Source organism: Ctenocephalides felis, unplaced genomic scaffold (assembly GCF_003426905.1).
Source record: "Ctenocephalides felis isolate EL2017-DRISC unplaced genomic scaffold, ASM342690v1 CF-g0.4_SCAFFOLD_03571, whole genome shotgun sequence".
NCBI classification, from domain to species: Eukaryota; Metazoa; Arthropoda; class Insecta; order Siphonaptera; family Pulicidae; genus Ctenocephalides; species Ctenocephalides felis.
In genome coordinates, this window is record NW_020539725.1 from 23,118,948 (window position 1) to 23,141,404 (window position 22,457).

The window sequence follows — 22,457 nt, forward strand, 5'->3', positions numbered from 1 at the left end:
TTAATTAATCCCATCTTTAGCCATAGTTACTGACAGTTAGTAAAAAAACTCACGTCATATTTATGATTTTTCCGCTTTTAAAGCCTTGTATAAAACTCTTCACATAAACTTAAAGTTTATACATGTATACTTCTTGTGTATATTTCAAGTCGAGTCTTGTCACTGACCTTAAAGCACTTATGCCAAGCAGTCACAAACTTGATTGACCTAATTTTTTTGTAATTTTCGTAAATTGGAATGTAGAAGTTTAATATAATTATGAAGGGCTACTGGAATCGAAAGAATTGTTGCATTCCGCAACATTCTCTTTCATAATGTTTTTGTTAGTTTTATATAAAGTTTATTGCATATATCATTTTCAGATTATAATTAAGTTGTAATTTTATTATAAAGTAATGAGAAAAATTCAAATTCAAGCTAATCCTTTTAAAAAGTCAAGTAATCCCGGCAGAAAAAACTCCGGCACCAGGAAAGCAAGGTTGAAAACTAAAACCGTCTCGGTCAAACCGGGACATCTTATTATTCTAAATCTGAGAAGCATTTTGTTTTTAAATGTTTTACTGATACTATACTATATTACATTATAATCATCAACATTTTCAAATTGCCTCCCTGAAATTACAAATTGGCCCCCGGTGGGGCGTGTGCCCCACGTTGGGAAACACTGCTCTATACACTCTACTCGTAGTACATTACTACTCCATACAACTTTAAAATTTCCTGGTCGGAGAAAGATGAGAAACATAAGTTCAGTCAGCGCTCTGATGCGATCAAAACAACACTGCGGAATAAACGGAACACGTGACGGAGTTGAAGCGAAGCACGCGCGCGAACGATCAGCTGGGCTCGCTTTCCGTTCCGATAGACAAAAATGATTTAATTAGGAGTACGAGGAAACATGTATAAGAGATTTATTTGTTTTGTGAATTATTAGTTTGTGGTGAAAATTGATGCGATTTAATATTGCATAGCGGTAATTTATATTGATAAAAATACATTTATAAATATAAAATATGATTATATTTATAAAAAAAAACAAAAACCTTTTTTTATTATTAACCCTTTGGTGGCGTCCCTTAATCACGTGAGCGAGTTTTTAAGAATTTTTGGACCCCCCCTTTCCCTTGGTGATACATGTTTTTTTTTTTTTTTTTTTTTTTTTCAATAATTATTACAACTGCTAAATTATTAACATCAAGTAATAATGATAAATAATAATATAAATTTAAATAAATAAAAGTGTAAAGGATAAAATTTACATGAAAATAATATCCGTAATATGATTGATACATGGTGATATTCAAAATTACCCCCTCCCCAACATTACCTGTATTTTTAGTTACATGATAAAACTGTGAAATTTTTTATTTTTTTCTGAAAATGTTTGAATTTTTCTAAAAAATAAATACCTGATATCTTACTATACCCCTCCCTCCCCCCACGTGATATTTCATTATTTTTTGTCAAACTTTTTTTTCCTCCCCCTAAAAACCTCCAGCGATAAAATACGTATTAATTTTGCATTATGCGAGTGGAAAGGGTTGATATAAATTAAGTAAAATGACTAATTAATAAAAGCCATATAATATTATACATTATATTAAGTGCAAGAATTTTAAAAAAAAATTAATTCATGCCTTGTTAATTGATAATTTACATTGTCTTTGGCATTTTAACGATTATACATAATAATCAATAATAATATTGTATTATTGATTTTTGATCCAATGTATATTTATTCACATATAACCCAAACCCTTTTTGATGTTTAATGTGATTCTACTTCTTCAATAAAAAATATATATATTCGATTTTTTAGCGCCAAGTTATTTTAATTTTATAATTTTAAATATAAATTAAAAAACCTTGAAATAAATTATAGGTGTTAATAATTTTTTGCTAATAATAACATATAATATATAAATAATTAATACTCATCGTTCTTCTAATACAAGCATTATATGCTGAAACAATTTTCTAAAAGATTGTATGAAGAATAAATATATAATAGTTACATATTAAAATCTTTCAAAGATCAAAAAATGCATTTTTTCATGCATGTTGCTCCTGAATACAATCCCAAAACTACACCCTAAGTTTATTTTCTTTTCTTAGTTTTTTATTGTAATGTTCTTCAAAATGATATCATTAATAATATATATTTTGCATAAATTAATATAAATGTTAACGGAGTTCTTATGAACTTCTAATTTACTTTCAAAGTAAATTAGAAACATTAAAGCGTTTTATATAATTTTCTAAATATTAAAAATCTGAAACTAATTACATGTAGATAAACTGAAATGAATAAATAATTATACCAAAAACTTCGAAATAATATAAACAAATGTGATATAAATTACATTTTCATGATTTCAATTAAAGACTAATTTTATAACAATTTTGTGCTGTGATTTAAAATATGTATCGCAAGAAAGATGTGAAAATGATTGTTACAAACTATTAAGAAAATGAACTATAAAATTGAACTGCTGATTTAGAGAATAATTTAATAAAGATGACTGGTCAAAAGATAAAATTAACAGGTAAGCAAAGAACTGTTATAATTTATATTAATAAATTCATTGCAACCAAAATTTATAAATTTATAAAATGAAGAATTAACACGAAAATAAACTAAGCTCAATACGCTTATAAAAATAATTCGGATTAGGCAATTATCACCAAAATGGCTAACAATAAAAACTTATTGCTGTCAACACAACAATCTGAAAACTTTATTGATTATGCCAATATGATAGTATATTCTATAGTACTAATTAATTGCGATGATATTAATTTGTGAAAACTATAATTCTGTATGTGTTTGCTATAATAAATATCAAACATTGTAAGTCAAATTGAACACTTTACTGGTTTAATCATATAAGTTTCAGAAAACTATATATGTATATTAATTATTGAATTAATTTGCATAAACAACCAGATTGATAATAGTGCAATAAAAATCGTTTGAATTTTGTTTGTATAAATTTAGTATTAGAAAAAAGTTTACACTATCTCAATGGCATGCAAAATTTTTTTCTTTCTTTATATTTTTAACAGCAATCAGAACCTTACGTCCTGTGAGCTGTTGGGCTGAAACTTCTCCTTACTTCGTATTTTTAGATGGTAACCCAATGGTTAATCCATCCATATTTGATGATTTTTATTATTAGATAGAATCTAATAGGGCTGACTTTTTATTGGTGCAGCAATGCTGGTTATTTTCACTTGGAAACATATTGCTATCTATATTTCCAAGTGAAAATCGTTGTCACTGCTGCCTGACAACAGGCTGCTCGAAGTGGATATCGATGCAAAAATAGTACATTAATTAACTACTGCTAATAAGTATCTACTATAATTTATTATTGTTGCAAATATTTAATAAAAACCAAAGCTATCGTATTATATTTTATTTTTTTCATCTTGAAATTCTTACATACATTTGAGGATATATTTGTTACCTTACTATTAGTAACAATTTTTTTACCTAGTTACATTGGCCGGATATTTCATGTAAAAGGTTAACTTGTAAACAGGAGACGTAATAACTGATTTTTTTTATTACAAATATTTAAATCAAAGTCATTCCAACAAATAGTTCTATCTGATGTCTGATTTAAATATTTCATTTAAATGACTTTCCGACCTATACCAATATTTGTTATTATGCATGCCCCGTTCAAGAACCCGCTCCTCACGAATATGTCGATAATAGCCTAGGTACATATTAGGAATCATTTATTTACACATCTGCGTGTCTTACACCAGGGATTTAACACCAGAGAAATAATATTACCGAAGTATTATAAAATACATCGTACACTTATACTTTCATATATGAACAGTTTTAATGGTACTATGCAATCTCCGGACAACTGTTTGCATACCATTTGAGTCCATTACTTTTATGATTTATTCAGATTTAATTTAGATTAATCCAGATTTAATTTTGATTAATGACATAGTATTAAATAATAAAGTTTATATGTAGATGTGTATATTTGAAACGTAAATTATTATTTCGAGTGTAGGTTATATTATCTGGATTCTTGAAAATGTATTAAAAATTATACAACCCAGCCACGTTCATTTATTGTTATTAACTGTCTCTTAACTTTAATTGGTATTGTTATTAACAATGCCAATACGCAAATATTTAAAAATAAACTTACATCGTGAATTGAGGTTTCTGGTGAATTTGATGAATGACATCATACAGAAAAATCGAATTAAAATATATAAATATATATCTATGATCGTAAAATCCTCAAATAGTAAGTATAAAATATAGTCCACAAATTAAGTCAATGACAAAGAAAATAACAAGGAAAACCACAGATTATTTCTTAAGCCAGACAATTTGTTTGACTGAATTACCAAGTTATAAGAACATGTATTTTAATGAACATATAATAAATAAAATTTAATAAAAAGATTATATAACAATTATAAAAAATATCTTAATAAATGCAGAAAAATATAAAAAATAAATGTCAGAATTTCTATTATCATTAGAATTTTCGGCAACTTTTTCGAAATCCAACGTTTACTGATTTGAATTACTGAGCATTGAGATACGAATGACTATGATCTTTTTTTATAGCGATTTGATTTTATACAAAATAATATAACTTAATCAAGTTTTGTGCATCTCAAACTCCTTGTTATTATTATATTTACTAATGATGTTCCCGAACTATTTTTCTTTCTCTTGTTTAATTTTCAATATCAATCAGAATGCAGTACAATTTTATGAGCTATTTGGCTTATGTCATTCACTCACACACATACACACACACTTTCAAACACACATATAAATCAATGTAAATATTATATTGATAGTTAGAAAATCACTTTAATAAATGATTCTACTATTCTGTTTGTATAAAGTTGTGGTAGTTCTGAGGATCTTCAATATTATCTTTGAGCAGCTTATTCTTCAGTCTTCTTGAAATTTGCGTCTCAAGAAGCTGAGTGACTATAGAATTTGAATGATGTTCTAGTTTATGAAAATGTTTGACACTGTTGATTTTTATAACAAACTCTTTTTATAAAGTCAATAAGTCAAGATCGTCGCAAGGTCTTATTGCTTACAAACCATGGAACATCAGTAATCTGTTCGATTTGCTTGCACAGCCCCACAATTGTTTGCTGTAAGTCCATATTGGTTTTATTACTACCTTGTAAATCAGAAGTATATTGGCAGTAGAAAGCATTGACTTGCGTCTTAGAAGCCAGTATAGTTAGCGGTTCAAATTTTTATAATATTTAATTTTGCGCAAATAGGGTCCTTCCACGTCAGTCCCAAACTATTTGATGGTAAGATATTACAACCAAAGCAAATATATAATCAAAGTTTACATAATCAGCTACGCCATCAATTTGACATGTATTTGTAGAGATAGGTATATGTATACCACATAAATTGCAAAATTTAAGAAATTTATCAAAATTATAATTGTATATATAATATCTAATAATTGGATTATAAATTTACAATACAAGTTAGTTAAAATCAGTACTATGATTTTTTTGAGCATTTTATTTCGAATTATCGAGTTCCGTCAAATTGACGGGTCCCGAAAAACCAGTGCTAAAGAAACATAAAACAATAGTGTTGAGGAGAGACAAAGAAAAGGTTGCGAATCTCTGATTTCCAGATTAAAATGATGTTCCCGAATATGTATTTATGTTATTACTCCCACAACCAGTTCCGTATATGTGCGAGCAGGTCTCTGATAACTGACCTCTCCCAATTGGAAGTAATGCACTGAATTTTAATACCTTACACGGCGAGTAGGTTTTTGTTTTTGCCTTCTTATAAGCGGCACAGAAACATTTAGGAAAAAAGTGGAAAAACTAGTTAAATTACGTCAATTACGCATGCTTGAGCTGAATCTGTGTTTTTTGGTCAATCTCCGAACCGCATTGTTTTTGTTCCTTGTTTTAGGCATAATATGATAGTAATAGTTTATTCTGGTTATTGTTCCGGTTATTATAAGTAGTATGTAGGTTAGATAAAAGGCGTTTTTAATCCAGATTATATGTTGTCTATTTTGAGTGATATCAGATTATCTAAATTCAGGTTTATTATCAACAATTAGGTCTATCACACTGTTCTAAACGTTTATATATATATATATATATATATATATATATATATATATATATATATATATAATAACTTCCCATGCAGTTTTCAAATCTCTTTTAAATATTCCGAATAAGAGTAATTAAGTATATCCGTTAAAAGTGTACAATTTTTCGGGTGATTTGAGGGTGCTATTTACGTTCATATTTCTGAATGATCACCAAAAATCTCGATAATATTTCGACGATAATAGTATATAGAAATATTATAAAAGCACTTACCTTGCCAGCACACAGAAGAAATTTCAACTTCATAAATAATTCAAATTTGCAGATTCCATAAGACTTCTGGAACTATTTACCAAATTTTATCAGTCTGGCTGGTGCACTTCTAAAATAAAAAATACAATATGAAATTTTGACCTATGCAATATAAAATATTATTTGATATAATAAAATTTTAAGCATAATAATATTTAGTAGGTATTATAACAGTACAATTCTTTCTTCATTCAAAATGGGGCACATGCAATATTCTAATAAAATTTCGATATTGATAGATTAATAGTAAATATATAATATCATAAAATTAAAATATTTTTTTAATAAAACAGTTATGTATGCAGAATAAGGATTTTTTTTATTCATTCGATACTATACAACATTCACAGTTATTGACAGAACTCTAAGTTATAGCGCTAAGTTACACATTAAAAAAATCACAGATAGAAATAAAGGAAAAGAAAAAATAATAAATAAATAAATAGACATCACAAATAAAAAAAAAAAAATAAAATAAAAAAACAAAAATGTGTAATTGCTTCATTAACCAATTGTCTATGAAAAAAAAAATTACAATAAGTTTAATGGTAGTTTTTTGTGTAGTATATGAGGAAATAAAATTGTATTTATATAAGTTTATATTCTAATAAATTAAGAATATTAAAATGAACGATAATTCAGGGTAAAATCCCAATTTGAAATTGTATGTAATCGTAATTTTCGAGATAACAGACTAGCTCATTTATAAAATGATAGAAGCAATAAAAAATATTAAAAATAAAAATCGGTTTAGATTAGAAAATACTTTGTGTTCATTTATTACATTATAGAGCTTTTTACATGTTACAAATTTACATTTATTTTTAAAAATAAAGAAAATTAGCTATATTCATCTGTACTGATAAATGATATCATCTTGTCCTAGTAGACATTATATATGTATATATGTATATATATATATATATATATATATATATATAAGTAATATTTTTAATTTATGACAAAGACATTCCTGAAGTTACATTTTCTTAAGTTTTGACACTACACTTAATTGTTCTTATTTTCATTTTTAATATTTACTTAATGAAAAGAGCTATTGATAGCTCCCTATGCATAGGATGCGCGTTATCTCTAGAAATTATAGATTTAGCAGATCCTCAACTTTAAATTTACTTGTTAACTTATTGTAAGTATATGTAGACAACATATTTTACTATTTGACATAAAATTCTATATCATCATGAGTGGATATGAAATGAACGAATATAATATAAAACTACGAATATTTTAAGATTTTGAAATTTTATATATTTTTTCTTTGAAAACCCAGATGTCTATCCAAGGCAAATCAGCACACTATAATAAATATGGTTCACAATTTTTGACTTCTCTTTTTTAATTAATATTATGCCTTTCAAGATATTAATTATATACTTATTGTGACACAAAAAGCGTGTAAGCGGGGGTTGATTTATGCATAAGGGATAGTGCTACTTTTTGGCGATAATATCTACTGTCGTTACAATATTTAAAGATGATTTTGTTTGAGCATAACACCAATTAAAATCTTGGCAATTTGTAATATAATTACAAATTTGTAATGTATAGAAATACTTGTTTTTATTGTATTCTGCTTGGGAAAGACGCTTGGATTGAAAGGCAGATGTACTGACTGAGTAACCGCGAAAGAGTTTGCTTTCGGGCAAACCGCAAAGTTTAAAGCTTCATTGCTAATGTTTTGATTCGTATGGATAATCAAGCGTGTAAAATGGATAAGCAGCTGAAGCATGACGTCTTATACCGACTATCATAAAACGTTCCAACTCGTGCCGTACATTATGATTAATTTATATCTTTTGGATTTATGCGAGATGATTCATTGCTTCTTAATTCTCTCCAAAGTCTGGTGCATAAATTAATATAACTATTGGTACATGGCATCGTATTTTAAAGTAATTTGGTAACTTTCCGTACCTTTTTGCCCCGTACCTTCAAAACGGCTGGACTAGCTTTTGCCAAAAACTAATCAGTATGTCTCCCCATCAATATGAAGAAAATAATTTTTATATGAGTCAAATCGCGATCTGAAATCGCGGGCAAAAAATTTAATCCAAACCTACAGACACACATACTACATGGACACAAAGATACGCACACATACATTCAATTTTTCGATATTCGGAAGCTTTTGAAAAGTGAATGATATGTAAAAAAAAATTTCGTTTTTTTTGCGATCACTATGTTTGTTCATAGCATGGGAAGATAAAAATGTAAATTGAACTTTGCCCATCGATATGTTACCTAAACTTAAAATAATACTTTTCGATTACTTCCAGGTAATGTTCTAGATGAATTAGTTACACCCATTATAAACATGTTAAATTAGCATTTTACGAGTTTTATACACTATTTAAGATAAGGGTTATGCTTTTCCGCATGTCTGGGATCAATACTTATATGTCTTATTCAAGACTTTGCAGGAATTAATACATTTCTTATTCAAGACTTTGCAGGAATTATAAGTGTTTTAGATTCATCAGATATAATTCTGTGATTTGCAAAATGAGTACTGTTAATACAGGCGTTGACAAAATCACTTTACCGATTAAAATATCGCAATAAATTCAAATTTGTTAAGCATAGATAAAACTATGTTGATTAAAAATTTAATACGTATTTTAATTTTTAAATGGTGATGTATGGCATTGGGACCTAAGATAAAATGATGAAAACTTCCGTTTCCGAAAACAGATTTTTGAAAAAAATAGTATTTTTGACTAAACTTGTTTTTTTATTACGATTTATGCTAATTTTATGTTTCAACTCATTCTGAATTAAATTGAATAAAAAATTATTCAGAATATATTGGTTAGATATCGCGTTGATCAGCTTTCAAGAAAGATCGGCCGGGCCGTTTCTTCGTAATTAAATGTTGAAATATTGTGATTTTTACGAAACATTGTGTGTCGATTGTTTTTTCAGTCTGAAATAACATACTAAAATAATAAATTCCTACAATAAGCGGTTGAATTATAAAAAAACCATCAAAGTTTCGAAGCGCGTTTACGCTATTCTAATCAGAATCTGTGCAGAATCTAATCAGAGGCATATAGTCGACTGTGGGGTTTTGTTCGTAGTTTCTTAAATTTTTTGGATCCTACAATTTGAATATTGACTTTAAATTTATTTAATTTTCTAAACATAATCAATGATCAAATACAAGGCATGATAATAATAAATTGTCCTATTTCTTGATCTTTCAAGCCATGAAATAAAATAATATTTACTATAATGAGATACGAGCATAAGTTCTATGTTTCTTAACTGTTTTAACTTGGATGAGTTTTCAAATCCAATCAATCCGTTGAAACACTTCATTTCTTCCTCAACTCCATGGATAAGTAATTAGAATTATAATAGTCATTACTCATTACAGAGAACTGTAATCTTGAAATGAAAGCTCATCAAGCATAAAATCATTGCGACATAATTTATGGATTATTAAAACAGAAGTCAGGAGATGTCTGAGGATATTAATATGCACAAAGTGAGTAAATTGGTTCGGGAAAAATGATGTTTCATTAAATAATTTTAAAAAAAGTTAAGTACATTTTATGAAAACTACTTTGTATTGGTATTTTGCATTGAGGCAAGTTACATGAACCTTTCGATATGTGTAGATAATCGACTTAATCAATAAAAACTAAATTAATTTATGAGAGATTAAAAGAATTTCGAGTGGATTTATTGCACATAAAACGAAAACAAACGAACACGTTACCTCGGAATATTTTCCAGAAGCAAATTTTCACAAATCAATAATTTTTATAATTGAACCACTTTCCGTAGGACTTCAATTGTCCAGTTTGTGTTTATTAAGACCAAGTACTCTATCGTTATACCAAGTAAATCGTCTAGTTCTAATTTTAACAAACGTCAAAAAAACTACTCATTTTCTCAACTTCGATGCATTTTTAACATTGAATTACTTGTCGTAAGGCCGTAATATTTCAGTAGGTTCTATAAGACCATCATATATATCGCCAAAAAAAATTCCATAAAAATCTGCTTAATTTTTTTTTCAAAAGTTAATTACAAAAAAACGGCTCGGTAAATTTTTATCTAAAACTAATCCAACCAACTAATAACTTTTGAACAGTTTTTGATTTTTTAAAATCGATTCGGTACTATGAGCTTAAATGTGGACGAAAATTTTAATATTTTTTCCAAATTACAAAGAAACGGCAGATCGTCGCACAAAACTGGTTAACGATAGTACTCATCGAGATACATCTAATGGCTTTTAAATTTTTGAAATCGGTCCAGTAGCTTTTTGAGAAAACTTCGATTTACAAACTCATACTTTTTCCAAAGGTCTTATTTGATTCAGAACGGCTTGAAACATCGAGAAAACAAAATTATCGAATCGGATTTTTTTATGAAAACAAACTTCTCCTTCGGGAAGTTAAAAACAAAGTTGTTGAAACTAACTAAACTACGTGTCTCATTATTTTAAATAATTGTAAAAAAATGTCGCAAAGATTTTTTTATTAATCTTTAATAAAAATAATTCTTTCATAATTTTTAATGACAGTACAATGACATCAGAAAAATACTGATTACATGACAAATATTTTCACATAGATGACGAATTCATAATAATATCAACTTTTTATCTGATGTTCAACTTGAGAAGATTTTGTCTGTAAAACAATTTGTATTCTCGTTTCACATTGAAACTTTCATTTTCCTTTTAACTTTTGTTTTGTGAAATCTTTAATTTCAAATGTAATTACTCCTAAATGTGATATGAATCGCTTCCATATAATCTTATGCACGTATCATATAATTCTTCGTGCTCATTAGATAGAAAGATCAACGCAACAACAAAAGTTTAAAATAACTGTTTGAATTATGAGAGAACGGAATATATTTCCGGCGTATAAATAAATCTACGACTGGAGATGGTCACAAGACGAGATAGGAGCATTGTTGTACGTTTAGCTAGATAATTAATTAAAACTGCTTCCAAAGTACCGTCGGATCCGTAATTATATGGAAGGCTAAATAAAAAACACTAAGCAAAGGCGAGAATCATCTATTCGAGCTTCTGTAATTAGTATATAATGCTTCATAAAAAATATAAACATAGTTATTGTTACGGTAAACCTCTAGGCCCTGGTCTAGGGTCTAGAAAATTAGTTGTGGTATCCCGCATATATACGGTAATCAATAGTTCAAGACGCATTAGGACAATTTTTAAGAACTCATTAACTTTAAATTATTTCTTGGTTTGAGTGTTATTAAATATCATTAACTGATCTTTTCACAAGTGCAAGAGATTTGCTTCTTGCAATAACTGCAGTAGGAAACTATAAGTTATTGTAATGTATAGCCTTATACCTGATTTTAATGATAATTATTGTGTTTATATTCTCTATGTGTGCTCGTGTTATTATTGTATAGCAAAGAAAATGCGTTTACACATATCAGACTAAGTCTTTTGTTTGGGTATATCAGACTCATTACTTCCTGGGTTTAATACCGACTAGAACCTCCGCTTATATTTCGGTTAGGCATTGCATTCTTTCATGAGAGGAGGCTCCAGAATCCCACTCCTAATTAAACTTTTGTCCTAATTAGTCTCATTATTTTTTGTCGACGTTTTTTCGAGAAAAATTGCTCAAAAATTGAAAAAAACTAGATGGTATTGGTATTTTGCCTCGAGGAAAGTTACATAAACTTCTCGATATGTGTAAATAATCGGCTTAATCAATAAAAAATAATTAATTCATGAGTGATTAAAAGTATTCCGAGTGGAGTTATTACACATATTTGAAAACGAACGAACACGTTAACTTGGAGTATTTTCTAATAGCAAATTTTCGCAAATCAATAATTTTTATAACTGAACCATTTTCCATAGGTCTTTAATGGTTTAGTATGTTCATTAAGACCGTACTCTACCGTTATACCAAGTAAATCGTGTAATTTTAATTTTAACAAACGTTAAAAAAACTGATCATTTCTTCAAACTCTGATAAATTTTTAATATTAAACTACTTGTCGTAAGGCCGTAATATTTTAGTAAGTTTTATAAGACCATGATATATATCACAAAAAAAGTTCCATAAAAATCGGTTGAATTTTTTTTTTTCAACAGTAAATTACAAGAAAATTGTTCGGTAGATTTTCACCTAAAACTGATCAGTATCATTCCCAAAACTAATATCTTACAACAAATTTTGATTTTTTAAAATCGATTCGGCAATATGAGCTTGAAATGTGGACAAAAAGTTAACACTTTTTCTCAAATTACGAAAAAACGACTCAGCAGATCGTCGCACAAAACTGATAAACGATAGTCCTCATTGAGATACATCAAATGACTTAAAATTTATGAAATGGGTTCAGGCGTTTTTAAGCAAACGTCGATGAAAGGTCTAAATTTGACAAACGCCGAAAAAGCGATAATAATTTTTGCGAACTTTGACGAATTTTTAAAGCCAAACGAGTTGTCGTAAGGCCGTAATATTTTGGTATGATCTATAAGACTATGGAATCTACCATAAAAAAAAATCATAAAAATCGACAAAAAAAAAGTTTTTAACACTTTATTACAAGAAAACGGTCCGGCCGATCTTTACCAAAAACTAATCAGCACGGTTCCCAACCAATATATTTCGAACGGTTTTTGAATTTTCAAAATCGATTCAGAATTGCGGGCTGAAACGTGGGATAAACAATAGTCCTCATCGAGGTGCATCGATTGACTTAAATATTTGAAATTGGTTCAGCCGTTTTTGAGAACTCACATTTAAATATCTATTTAAAAGTTTTTCTAAAGTTTTCTTTTACAAAATCGATTTTAATTATTTTCTTACTTTATAATAGAATAAATGGAGAAAAATAAGAAGACAAACTCTTTTCACATTTAATTTGAATGACAGTTTATAATTTGCAATAAGGTCTGATGTATTCTTCAAAAATACGTTGATTCCACATCTTTTCAACATATAATTATCTTGATTCAGGCAGCATCAAGTACGTTTTCGATAAAATATAGAAGTTACAAAATCTGCTCAAGAATGAAATGTGCACTGGATATTTTTATGAGAGTAAATATAACTTAATTATATGACTATTCGCTTGGTATTTTATATCCCATATATTGTTCTAGTTACAACAATCTATCATCAATTATTAACCTGATTTCGTAATTTATTTCTCGATAATACTTAACAGCTCTCTAAACACAGTTATTAATCTAATACCGTTTCTCAACCTAAGATTTGTAACATGGTCGTAATTATAATTGAAATTATTTACACTATTTGAACATCCCGCCGTATCTAAATAACGGCATTTGTTTGATTGGCTGCGTAATATTATTTAATCAGTTACATCGAATTTAGTTGACTACTCATAGTGTCAGTTTGCTTAAATTAAATTCGTCATGGGCGAATTAAGTGCTTAAATTAAATTCATCAGTTTGCTGACGGGCGTAGAATATTCTATCAAGTCATGATTTCACTATACAAAGAATGGAGAACGAAATCGTTTGCAAAGGTAGAAATTGCATTGATCAAATAAGGAAATACGAAAATAATGATAAATTATTTATTATTAATTATTAATTATAAGATTCATTATATATAAATTTAACGATTGGATTATCCGCGGAGGACATAAAACTAAATAGATTAGATTTTGTTTTGATAAAACCCCCTGCAAGGCTTTCAACAATGTAAATCAGAATACGGGCAGGTAAGGAAGCAGGCTTTAAGTCTCTGGCAGAATGAATATGACATAACTAATGAATAGAGCGAAGAGTTTTCTTCAAAACATGGTTTGCCAAATGTAAGATGAGATTTATTAAAATTGTAACGGTGGGCTAAATGACCGACTGGTTAAAGGCCGTAATAAATAGACCGTAAATAAATTTAAAAAAAATCATAATATATATGTACAAGTGTTTACTTCTTGATAGACGTAATTTTACTAGTTTTGAATATTAGTATTTACTATGTTTAATATCTATTTTTTTCAAATTTTTTGAAAAGTAATCAAAACTTCATCCATAACGTTTATATTTTTGGGCTTAAACTTGTTTTATCATAAAACTATCAAGTATTTTACTATTTTACAATACTGATTAAATGCGCAAAAAAATTTGATGGAACGTGCCAACACTCTTTTGGTGGAACTAGTACATTTTTTCAGGAGAGCTTTTCAAAATCGACCAATTTTGAAAATCTTGAATTCATAGTTTAATAAATAGTCTTAATTCTAGAAAACTTAGAAAACTTTCTGACTGTTGTCCTAGAAATGTTATTTACGGTTACGGTTTCAAAGTTTTAGTAAACAAAATCTGAACTAAAAAAGGTCACAGTTTCACTAAAGCTCTAAGTGGTACTTAAAAGCTCATAATTTTCAAACTACCTTGAATATTTTTTCAATCCTTTTTATGGCGGTTATGATCGAGCGACGTTGAATTCTGGGATACACCTTCAGTTTTTTTTTTTGTTCGACGTTGAAACGTATTTGACATTTTTTCAGCTAATTTGTACAATTCGGCCAATTTTGTACCTTTGGGATTATTTATACTTTTGTGTATCATCATTTAGAAAATTAAAAAAAGTACTGTTTAATCTTTTTTTTTATAAATTTATTTTGTCACAATTTGTTGTAATATTTTTATAAAATATTTATATTGTATAATTTTTTTTAGAATTTGTTGAATGATGACACACATACACTGTAGAAAAGTACAAATTTTTTGAATGCTTTTTTATTTCGATGATGTAGCTTTAATCAAACAGTCACTCAGCATTTATAATAAAATATAATAAAACTAGTTGGTATTGCTATTTTGCCTTGAGGAAAGTTATATATATTACATATATATATTACATTACATTACATGAACTTCTCTAAATGTGTAAATATTCGACTTAATCAATAAAATATAAATTAATTTATGAGTGATTAAAAGTATTCTGAGTGGATCGATTCGGAATGGCTTGAAACGTCCAGAAAAAATAAAATTAACGAATCGGATTTTTCAATTAAAACATAAACTTCTCCTTTGGGAAGATAGAAAAATATGCATTTTTCATAGCCACAAAGCCATACAATCAATTTTCTTTTTGAAAAAAAAAATTCATAAGAAAGTACATGGAACTTGCATGACTACATTTACAGTTCGTTAATAGAAAAAAATTCTGCCTAATATCTATTATACATTTCATTATTTTAAGATATGTTTTTAGAAATGAATAATAACTTTGCAATCAGAACTTATAAACATCAAAATATTATTATTTATTAACTACAACCCAATTATTTTAATCCTCCCACTGTAAATACACATCATAGTCTCTATAATATCTTAAACGCAATATTACCTCAAATGTCCATTAATCAAATGTTAAATTAATTACACGCGTTACATAGTACTAGTCAGTCATTGAAATTCCCTTGAGTACAAACAGAATTCTCACAGAAAATCACTGTGCAAAAGGCGAAATATTTTTCTCTCGCCATGGTGACCCTAAAGGAGGAAAGGTAATATAACGCAAGGGCAATAGGTCGACGCAATTTGATTCATCAAAGGGTCAAAGTTGATCGTCAGTAAATTCTTTGTATAATATCTTCATCAAATCTGAATACAATATTGTGAATATGCATGAGCCATCAATTATTAAATACTCCGTCCTGAGTCACGACAAGCGGCTTGCCAACATCTTCGAACATCAATTTGTTACAAATTAGTCTCTTAGGGCATCGTACTTGGCACTTGTAACCCAAATACGATGTTAGTAATTAATATTTATCTAAGTTTCTGACAATTTATCTCTTCTTGGAAGAACGTCATCTGAACGAAATGATATGATGAAACGAGGAACTTTGCTTAATTAGTTTTTGTACAGTTTTTGAGATAGTAAGCAGGTAATAAATTTCAATGATTAATTGTTTATGTTTTGTCTCATTATTTACGAAAAAATTTCCTAATCATTCTGAAGATATACTTGATAATAAAGATAAAAATTTACCTAAAATTTATGGCATAATTGTTACAACCTGGCATTTATGATTATTGGTCACCTTAGTTGTTACTGAGATGATGATATAATAAACCATTACATGTTAAATTACCGTTACTTCATCTGGAGACAAACATTAAATTTAAGCTAGTGATGATAAACGTATAATATCTAAACTAATTTTGATAACTTGTATATCCTTTTCTAACACAGCCATTTACTTAAGTTCCCAAATGTTTATAAAATAATATTTATAAGTAAGTTTGTCTGTCAATAACTCTGATTGTTATATAATATTGAATGAATAAAATAATAGTATTGATAGTATCGACCTTACCTATCATGATAAAATTAGATAAAATATATCTCACGTTGTTTGGAAATTATACACGCTTGTAAGTACAACCTAGAGCTCTGATGACATTCTTCAGTTATTGTGGTTAGATTTTATTAATTTTATTTATTCAAACTTTAGAACCAAAACCGTGAATAACATTTCTGAAACCATACCAAACGAAATACCATAATTGCTCTAAGTTTTAATTATGACTTTTTGTAGAAATATGAATTTATAATTTTTAAAATTTGTCAACTTTGAGAGACACTCTTTAAAAAAATGGTTCTGAAGTGTTTTGAAGTTTCACCAAAAGTTGGTGTATTTAGTCTGGATTATAAAATGGTAAATAAATGGTCGATGATTTTATTATTCAAAAATTTCGAGAAAAAAAATAAAAACTTTAAATGCTATGATTTTTGTAGTCCTCACTTCCTCACTTTGCAATTTATCTTTGGCGAATTTCATTTCTATGTTCGCTTATGACAACAAAAAGAATGCTTAGCCTGCATATTTAATATGCCTATCACAAAGAAAGAATTGTGTCAAAAATCTTCCCAAATGATTCAGTTATATAGGCACGGTTATAAGTTCATCAGCGTGTAATTTAAATTCAAAACGGTTCTGGCACAATCCACTCGGATTTTAAATGGAACGTCTGTTACACGAATTATACAATAACGGTCGAATGAAAAAGAGCTACAATCTTCGTGATTTGAATCGTAATTCAGTGATCGCATATTGTCTGTTTACTTTTATAACAGTTAGAAGTTAGAAATTCATGCTCTTCCTTATCGCGAAGCGAAACTAGTTTTTGCTCGATGATATTTCCCTGATTAATACGGAGAATATCGAGGTTTTAGGTCGAACACATTTGACGAAAATTGAACGATGAATAGGTGTTTGATCTTCTTCATTTAACTAGTATTTCAGTATTTAAGGCATCATATAAGGAGCCACCCAAAGGATAATGGAAATAATGAGGGAAAGGGAATTATGCAATTTGTAGTACTTTCACATCATGGACCTGTCTTGGAGCAGACTATTATTTATTATTATAAGAGACACTTTATAGGGCCAAAGAAGTGCACTCAGGATCTTAAGCAGAAGGCTTTGCAGTAATTAAAACATTTTGTATATTTTATAAACTTGATATTTTTTTAGAGGTTGGAACATATTCAGTAATCAGTAATCAGTAAATCGGATTTTCTGGCGAAAACATGAACAACTTCAAAACGTTAAAAATTTCAGAATATTTTGTTAGTATACTCACCAGTTATATTAACTTTTAGATAGTATACCTATTTGTAAATCATTTAATACAATAAAGTTTATTATTATAAAATTCAAACTCTACTTTGAAATATTCTCATTATTTAATTGAAGAATATTACGAGATCTTTTTTATTATTTAATAATTTTACACCTGGTCTAAAATACAAAATCTTCTGACCATTATCAGAAATTTTGAAAATTGATAAACATTAATGTAACATGAACTTTTTCGATCTTGCTCTAGTAGAGTTGTGGCGAAGTTCTCTGACAAATGAGTTTGGATGATCCTCGAACCGGCTTTTGTAATTGTCTAAATGAACAAATTAATCGTATTGCATTGCTTATAGTGCTCATGTCAGCGTTTTTAGGTATTAACACCAATTCGATACATACTTTGGGTCATTCAAAATTACTTATAGTAATTAAATATACAAGTTAGTCGATAAATAGAATACTATACAAGTGCACAAGCAGAAGATTAGTGGTTGTTAAAATTACGAAATGATCCGTTAAATTAAACTTGTCAATATGAGGTATATGAGCCTGCATTCGAATGAGGTCAATTTTGCATCCCGAGCTAAGAAGCGCCGGTGCACAATAAGGAAATATAAACCTGATACTATTACTAGATCACTCGATGCCCGTTTAAGCCGTAGATGGTAAAACAACTCTTGCGATCATAATCTTGATCAATGGAACTAGATAAACTGCTACCATGAATAACTGAGCAAGCTAATGTAACAGTTTCAAGTAATTGCTATCCAGCAGATTCAGAGTAATATGCACAATGAAACGGCTAAAGAATTATAAAAAAAATTTAAATAACAATTGAAAAAATAATTTTGTGAAGATTTCGTTTTGTTATATAAAGTAAAAAAAGGTATCTAGGTGTAAGCAGAATTTTGCTTTAATAGATTAAAATTCAGATTGAATTATAAGGATAAAAATTTTAACAGTTTATTTCGAAAATTAACTTTTCCTTTTTAGCAAACACTAGTGCGATTTACAATTAATATTTTTCAAATAAACGTATAGTGTCTGTAATACCATAAGTACATGTACTAAAAGCATGCAAAATTATTTCAAATTTTAATGAACTTTTATAATTCAACCACTTTTCCTAAGCCTCCAATATTTTAATAAATTTGTTTGAAGCACAAAACCATGTTAAGTTTTATTAAAAATGCAAAAAATTGCATTTCATAGCAAAAGTAAGATTTGGTATGGATTCGGTCAATATGTGCCAGAAACTAATCAGAACGATTCATATATGAAATTTTTCGAACAGCTTTTAAATTTTTGGTGTTTCAATTTAATTAAAACTGTTTTTTTTTTATTGTCTGTTGACTTTGTATACACGTGCATTAGTTACATACATTTTATATATTATCTTTACAATTTTATTTTATTTGATTTTATATAATTATATAGCGCACCATATATTCTTTTTTTGTCTATAATGTTATAAAATTGGATGGAAAGGAGATTTTTTGCCTTATTTCTCACTTCATAGTTCTGCATACCCTTTTCCCATTTTTGAACTCCATGATGACATTCTCCGCATCCGCCCTAGTCACTCCACCCAAGCAATAGCAATAAAACCATTCAAATGTTTTTGCAAGAACGTAGACAAACAATTTTGCACCAATTTGCTAATTGTAAAGAAACAGCTCGGACGATCTTCGCCAAAAATCGACGTTTGACCTTACGCAGTTAAACGTCGATAAAATATTAAATATTAGCAGATTTACACATATACCCACATAAATACGCGCACATATGTTTTTCTATTTTGAAGTCAAACGATTCAGAATGAACAACAAAAAATCTGAAAATTAGCAAATAATATTTTCTATAATTATTATGGTGCTGCGTCAAAATCAATATTTCTTAAATCCTCGAAAAATAAAACTCCTTCTTTGTCTTCATCTCAATCGTCGAAGGTCACCAATGTGGGTGTAGTAATAAATATGAAAGTATTAACTCCCATCGTATAAAAATATATAAATTTTATTCATTATAAAATATTACTGATATGAAAATATGACAAGACCAATTGTTTTTCACATGACTAGCCTGCTTGATCCCCACAATAATATAATAAAGTTAGTTTTGTTTGCTGGTAACAAGTCCTATAAAATAAACTCACACTGAGCAAACAAAACGTGATGAACTTACAACAATCAAGGTGTAAAAATTTTAATTCGCACGACCATTTTTAATTAATAATTTAACGATCACATATAACAGATTTTTAATACCTATCCATACCTCCATTAAACTTACATGATTGATGAGAGAAGATATTTTTGACCAATTCACGACCATGTGTTTATAAAATTGTGCGTGTCAATTTCAATAAAATCTAAATTGTTAGAAGACCATTCATGATTATTTCTGAAAACTATTCGAAGCCTCGGGCTATAGGTAAGCGGAGTGCTATTGAATCGAGTACTAGGAAAAAAACTAATGGGGCACCATCATGACCTCAACCTTTGGAAAATTGTGGTGAAAGAGCAAGTAAAAAATATACTGCATAGCTGTTATTTATTTTATTCTGTTATAAAAAAATGAAAAAAATTAATTCAATTAAATATTTGCAATAACATGTTATTCACATTATGTGTTCTCAAAATCAATATGCTGTTTTTCTTTTATATTTTTATTGAGATATTGCATATATGTTTGAAGGTAATATTCAATTAGTTTTAATGTGTTCCAATTTCTTAGGAGTAGCTAATCTGCAAAGATTGTTTTAGATGTTTGACGAATAAATTTATTAAATTATGTTATTGTTATTTATTTAATTATGTTCACTATTTATTAAAATGTAATGCTCTGCAAAAGCAACACAAAAATGGTTAATGGTGATTAAATAAAATAATTATTAAATTTGGGTACATTAACCTAATTAAATAATTTATAATTTTTTAAATACATTATTTTAAATATATTAAATCAATGAAATTATCCAATTTTAATAAAGTTATTATCATTTACTCTTTTTGTACTCAACGTGAGTTGCAAAAACAACCGCCTTTTTGATGTTCTTGAAAATGTTAAAATACGAGGTTTTGTTGTTTTCACACTATGTCTCATAATTTACATGTTGATAATACACGCATAAGATAGAAATAAAAATTTAAAAAAAAATACAAGTCATAACAATGACCAGCAAATGTATTGCAAATACTATTGACATGTAATGATGCTTATTCTCTATATATAAAATTTTATAAAATATTGATTAAACTGTAAAATTCCATGAAAATGACTCTTATCCAATGATTTTTAAATAAGCCGTTTTTTATCAGAATAATAATACCTATATATTTTCATTGAAAAACATTTACCTAGATAGTACACTATTCATCGTTTGTGAACAACGATTGAGTGAATGTGGCGCCAGAATAAAATGAGAAGAATGAAAATTATCTATCATGTTAACATACAAAAGGTTGGCGTCTCTTCATAATAAATATCGATGACTTGTAATATATGAAATATTGAAATAATATAAATAATGAATAGTATCGACAGATGATTAATAATTCAACAATAAAAACGATCAAAATAAACCTCTACCACAAGTCTTAATCAGTTATTATTATAGAAATATGATTATAAACACTGCTGTGGACTTAAGAAGCGTTTTGATATAAATTATTAAATTATAATTAATTCAATCACAGCTAAAATAGAGATACGCTGTCCAAATATTTACGTCTTGTTTGTCGTAGCATTATTATTAAATTTAAAAAAAAATTTGAATATAATATAGAAATCTGTCAATACTAATATAAATACATACTGATATGTTTACGATATGATTTTATTTTTTTTTTTTTTTTTTTTTTTTATTAATATTTTTATTTTACATAAATAAATATATACATTCTATTTTACAATATTTTATACATAAGTGGATTTATATAACTATTTTTCAAAAAATATTCTTTCCTTTTTTCTCTTAAATTCCTCTCAATGAGTGTTATTTCTTCAAAACCATGATATAAATTATATAAGATTCCAGATAGCAGCCAAATTTTAACATCTTTTTCTTCTTTGATTTATATTGTATATCTATTTTGATAAGTTATCGTCATCTTCAGTTACATCTATTTTTGAGATTTTTTAATTTTGTTTTCATCCAATCCCATATAATTTTCTTTTTACCACATTCAGTTAAATAGTGTAAGGCATTTTCCTCCTTATTGCATTTTTCACATTTTCTGTGCTACTCATTTTTATTCTAAAAAGTTTTGTGTTCATTGCAATACATTCATTTACTATCAAATAATTTGTTGTTTTCCATTCTGAAGGAATATTTTTGTTTTCTATATTCCTCCATATGTTTTTCCAATTATGGTGTGGTTTTTTTTCCATTATTTTAGGAGTGAAATTTTCCAGTAATTTGTTAT

General features: G+C 27.9%; 1 protein-coding gene across 1 annotated transcript in view; it reads left to right on the forward strand.

Moving 5' to 3' along the window:
- The first annotated feature begins 2,518 nt into the window (after positions 1 to 2,518).
- LOC113385812 overlaps positions 2,519 to 22,457 on the forward strand; it is a 145,954-nt gene continuing 126,015 nt past the window's right edge. The window contains exon 1 of the mRNA XM_026623643.1: positions 2,519 to 2,546. Within this exon, the coding sequence (XP_026479428.1) occupies positions 2,519 to 2,546 (28 nt within the window). The remainder of the gene's footprint in view (positions 2,547 to 22,457) is intronic.